At 33.0% G+C, this 5,312-nt stretch overlaps 1 protein-coding gene across 2 annotated transcripts; it reads right to left on the bottom strand.

Annotated features, from left to right (window-relative positions):
• Positions 1-222: 222 nt before the first annotated feature.
• Positions 223-2,268, bottom strand: LOC107176236 (superoxide dismutase [Cu-Zn] 4A-like). Of its 2 annotated transcripts, XM_025095908.2 has the most exons (9): positions 2,158-2,266; positions 2,016-2,046; positions 1,791-1,870; positions 1,548-1,649; positions 1,194-1,289; positions 1,077-1,114; positions 759-834; positions 495-548; positions 223-373 (listed from the first exon to the last, which is right to left on the bottom strand). In XM_025095908.2, the coding sequence occupies exons 1-9, from the start codon at positions 2,207-2,209 to the stop codon at positions 351-353; spliced, it is 552 nt and encodes a 183-aa protein (XP_024951676.1). In that variant the 5' UTR covers positions 2,210-2,266; the 3' UTR covers positions 223-350. The 2 variants fall into 2 exon arrangements, with proteins under 2 accessions (XP_024951676.1, XP_024951677.1); XM_025095909.2 differs by lacking the exon at positions 759-834 and having other exon boundaries at positions 2,158-2,268.
• Positions 2,269-5,312: the final 3,044 nt, after the last annotated feature.

The following is a 5,312-nucleotide window of genomic DNA, read 5'->3' as shown; positions in this document are numbered from 1 at the left end:
TCATCATCACCACCTCTTCGAATTGTAATTTCGTCAAAATAATGGTATATCAACAAACTTTTCTATTGTCTCAATTACAACAAACATTTTCATACCATTACTACCTCATCCGATAATTATGAAGCTTAAACTATGTTAATGTTCAATTACCTCGGTTGTAGAATATAAACTAGACCAAATTCTTAAGATGAGAGATCATAACAAAACCATCCAACCAAAAAATACACCACAAAGTTTTAGCTGATCTTATTCCAGATAACATTCTTATCAAGTCACTCTCAAGCATATTAACTAAACTTTATTCAACATCAGATAAAGTATTTATAATATAGAGTCCAAACCGAGACCATTCATGCTTGGAGACCAATGACGCCTGCAAATTAAGACAAATAAATTATAAATTAATGATTAATAATCACTAGCTCGATAACATAACTCGTGAAATTACTTAACGCACCCTCTAACAAATTATTCCAGTATGTATATATACTTACCACAAGCTATTTTGTCACCAGCATTTCCATTCTTTTTGCTGTGGTAATTTCCAACTATTACAGAACAGAAGGACATTCATAAATAGGATGCAGATAAGGGTAGAAAAAACGTACTCATGACTAATTATAGATTTTTGCTTCGGCCAAAACGAAGCTTGACACATAAATTTGCTATAGATGGCTTAATTACTCAACCCTCTACTTAGGAAAAAAAAAAAAAAATTCCTTTCAAAACTTGATGATGATCTGATAATTCTATTTTACCCTTGCCAAGATCATCATGCTTGTCGTGTATCACGACAGATCTTCCGATAATGGAATTTGGCCCAACAAGAGGAATCTGCAATTGTATAAATTGGACCAGTGAAGCGATAAATATCATTAGTCAAGTTCATGAACATAGAACGATACGAACATGAGTCTATTCTCCGGTGCAAACGTCGGTACCTTTAAAATGTAGATTTAACATTTTACAATGTTGTATTAAATTTTATAAAAATCTTTTAAAATGTAGAAAACCACTAAATCGGCATTTTATAAAATAAGGACGTCCATCCTGAGAATGATTATGTGAAAAAGTACCAGCTTATGCTTGTCAACAATGTTGATCTTGGCTTTACCTGAACCACATCGACAAATATCACTCACCATACATAATCGGCAAAAGTGAGTATGATAAAATGTGCAACACATACGTACCATCAAAACCAACATAGATATTTCCTAAATCACCGGCATGACGAATCCAATCCTCTGGGCCACCATGATGTTTGCGAAATGGGTTAAAGTGATCGCCTGCAAACAGATGTGGAAATAATGATATAATAAGGGCGGAGCTACAGCATAAAGGATTAAGAAATTAAACCATTCAGAAAAATAAAGGATTAATTGAAATTTTACCAATTTCTAATTAAGCATATTTAATGTTTTGTCCCCCTATTTTTTTTCACAAGTTTTACGTTATATCTCTCGTAAAACTAAATTGCTGGTTCCGCCACAAGTTTACAAATCCTGATTACCCCCAGTTTACGTATGTGTTTCAAGAGGCCATACCAGTTGACTGGCAGAAATGGGCCATGTCCCCGTAGACGTGTATATGAAATCCGTGAGCACCCTGCGAAAGGTAATAGAGTGTCCCCTTTATAGTTGTTGGGCCTGGAACAATAGGGGAAAAGATAAAAAATAAAAAAACAACAAACAAACGAGCAGCGAAATTAGTTAATTTAGATTTTAGAAATGAAATAAAAAGGGCAACAAGTTTCAGAATCAACTAAAATTAATTAGTAATTAAATTACCATCTCCTTCCTGTTTAAAATGGAGAATTCCCTTGGGACCCCATTTGCTAATAACATAAGCAACTGCTTTCACCGTTGGGCTATGTGATCCGTCGACCAATACCAATATGGAAGGAACAAGAAACAGAATCAGTTAGAGGAATAAACTATAAACTAAACGTGCAAAGTAGATTATTTGTCCACCAGATCTTGAGTAGCAATTAATCACAGTATGTATAGACTCACACTCCTCTTGATTTGGTTGCATTGACAAAACCTGCGCGCATGCAGCAGCTAGCCATGAATTAACATTCAATTGTCTGATTACTAAGTAATTGGCTAACAAACTATAACTCTTATGATTCCAGTTGAAATTAAAGACTCTTACAGAATAAAACAGCTAAAAGGGCTACCAACTTGATTGAAGCTGTTCTCTCCATTATCAAATGGAAATAAAGTAAGTGAGAGATGATGTTTCCAATCGTCTCTCTTTAATATGCATCGGATTTAGGTGAAGGGACTTAATGCTATGCTTATATAGGCGAACCTAAGCGTATGGGGCGAACAAGTACACAGCATTGGTTCCCACTTGTGTTGTTAGTAATTGTACTGCATGTACACCTTTGATGACTGTATCCTAACCTTCAAGCACCGCATGTGCTAATTCCCCTCGTTTTGCTTAAATTACCTTCTTGCATACGTGGATTTGGAAGATTGAAACATGAATTATGAGGCCTCAAACGTAAAATTTGTAATTCTCAAAATTTAAACTCGTGATGCTTGTTGATGTTATTAAGCGATATGTAAGTATCAACTTGCTAATTATATATATATATATATATATATATATATAGTCATTCTCTAATTTGGGCATTTTCATTTTTCTTTTTAATATAGGCACATTATTAAACTATGGAGTTTAAGAGAGTTGGGCTTTAACTCTCTTAAACTGCATGACTTAAGAGCACGTCTGCATTACGAAAAATGAGGGCGGCCGCACCTAAGAATGATTATGCACGTACAACACATAAAAAATTTTAGAAACCCTAGATCAAAGAGCATTGAGAAAGACATGTAGTCAAATTACTGGCAGCAAATATATCCACATTAGTTGATGGCAATCTTAGACTAATAATATAAATTACAGGTAACTTTCAATTCTTCAATTGACTTTTAAATTTAAGTTAGATTTACAACTTTTATATAATATTAAATTAGACTTACCTACTATAGCTAATTTTGATCCAAATGAAAAATAAAACCTTATATTGAAGGGTGTCAGTTTCCCTTATAGTTTTTATATTGTTTCGTAGATGATTGTATTTATTTTTTGTGCGATAAAGCCTCAATTCTTGTATCTTTTATGGCACCGTTTTAATAGAACGTGATCGATACTTGCAGTTTTTCGGCCAAAAAAGTAATGGGGCGGCATACAAATTTTACAGAGGTTACTTTGTATAGCCTAATTCAAGTTTTCTTTTTTTCTTTGACTTTTGACATGCAATTCTTATTTTGACCATTAAATGGAAATTAATCATGCATTTTCTTTGTAGTGTGATGCTTATGTGGCTTTTGACATGCAATTCTTGTCGAGATGATGCTTCTAGGATTCATTTCACTTGTACTCACTATCAGGCATAGGTATATTTCTAAAATATTTCTTCGTGCAAAGGTTGCAGACACTATGTTGTTATGCAAGGCTGGTCGTATGGACATGAGACAGAGTAGTAAGTACTTGCTTTGTAGAAGATTTTAGCTCGTCTTACGAATTATATATGGATTATTTTTGCTTAATGACATATTCTAACTAGTTTTATGTTTAATTGACAAAGTGTGAACGTTCTAAATGGCCGTGATCATGATTATGATAGTGTGGTTCCTTAGGATCCTTCCAAAAATAGTCTGAACAATGAATGTGGTATAATCTATCTCTCACTGATCTTTGCTGAAATATTTTATTATCATGTAGCCTGTGAAGTTTAATTTTATGGTTTGAAGAATTTTTTTTAGTTTATTTATAATAATTGATCTGCTATTGAACTATTTCTCATTATAAATAATGACAAACAATATCTACGGCTATTGTTACACTACAAATCCTTTGATTGAGATGCATATTTGTGTAAATGGTTAGGCATTGTAATCACTTCACTTCTCAATCAACATCAATTACTGAACACAATGAAAGGTTTGTTTAAGTTAATCATTCATGCGTTTCAACATTTTGGATTAAAAGGTTTTGGTTACTGTTGATATAAATGTTTCTGCTTTTGTATCGTATGGGTGTGGTTGCTTCATGTTTTCTGTAAGGTTGCCTAGAAAGGGAAAGATATGAAACAAAGTTTTCCGTTTTGCTTTCTAATTAACAAAAGGGAGTGAATTCCGTGGGCAAGTGCAAACTAAACCTAAATTAGGCTAGACACTCAAGTCAGTTTCTCTCACCTTTTCTTACTTTGTTCATGATATTGTTTTACTAGATGAAGATGAGGATGAGGATAGAGAAATTGCCGGTGATGAAAATGTTTCAAAGAATGAAGATGGCTTTTCAGAGGATGATTGACATTTGATTGCAAGTGCACTAACATCTAGGACGCTTTTGTGCAAAAGAATATTATCAGAAGAGATTTGGTTGTATTTCCATTGGTACCAAGGATATGATTTCTATGAAATATTCAATGAAACTGCAGAAATTGTATTTTGTAGTATATTATATTGTTGGTTATGTTGAGCTTTTATTTTACTATTTTATGTTCTATATTCTCAATAAATCAGATTCAAATTATATTAATTTAAAAGAAACCAAGTAAATAAAATAAAACAATTATTGCAAATGAAAGGTTAAATAAGAATAAATAAAGGAAATATTGAAAAAAAGAATGAACGTTTTCGACAGTTTTTTTTGGTATTTCCAAGGGCAAGATGTAATTAGAAATATGTAATTTTTTAGTTTCATAGAAGTTATTTCCGAGGGCAATTGATGCTATTTCTGACGATGTTGCCGTTGAAAATAAAATATATTTTTTTCACAACTCATTGGAAATTGTGTTTGTCCGATGCGATTTAATACAACTACGGTTGACGACGGGACTTTTTCATAAATAATTTTTTCTGAGGGTACTTATGTATTTTCAAGGGTATTTGTCCTCAAAAATAACATTTTTTCTCGTAGTGTTCCTTGATGACATCATCTGATTTGGTATAATTGCATTTGATTAGTCAATAATATTGTAGTTGAGAGAGCTACCAACCTCAGACAACAACTTGAGTTGCCTTTTATGGACAATCTTGAAGAGCTTCAAGCTTGGCCTTCTTTTACCATTGTAGCTTATTATTGAATACGGACTTGAAAATTGTCCTTGAAACCAAACAAGCCCCTCCGACTCCAAGATCGATTGACTCACAAGTTAGGGGAAAAAATGGCCACTTTTGGCATCCTCCCAAACTATAACAATGAGTTATTACACAATAACTTTCTTTCACTTGGTTTGAGATGTTTAGTCGACAGATGTACATGTTAGTGAATTAATGATTACTAATCATTAA

Source organism: Citrus sinensis, chromosome 5 (assembly GCF_022201045.2).
Source record: "Citrus sinensis cultivar Valencia sweet orange chromosome 5, DVS_A1.0, whole genome shotgun sequence".
Taxonomy (NCBI): domain Eukaryota; kingdom Viridiplantae; phylum Streptophyta; class Magnoliopsida; order Sapindales; family Rutaceae; genus Citrus; species Citrus sinensis.
This window is presented reverse-complemented; position numbering and strand designations above follow the sequence as displayed.

Bases quoted from the DNA above. Each gene is read 5' to 3' on its own strand.
- LOC107176236 (XM_025095908.2), bottom strand. From the start codon at position 2,209: ATGGAGAGAACAGCTTCAATCAAGTTGGTAGCCCTTTTAGCTGTTTTA. The intron at 835-1,076 runs GTACTTTTTCAC...ATACAATTGCAG, and splicing joins TTGTTGACAAGCATAAGCTG to ATTCCTCTTGTTGGGCCAAA. The intron at 549-758 runs GTAAAATAGAAT...GTTCTGTAATAG, and splicing joins GCATGATGATCTTGGCAAGG to TTGGAAATTACCACAGCAAA.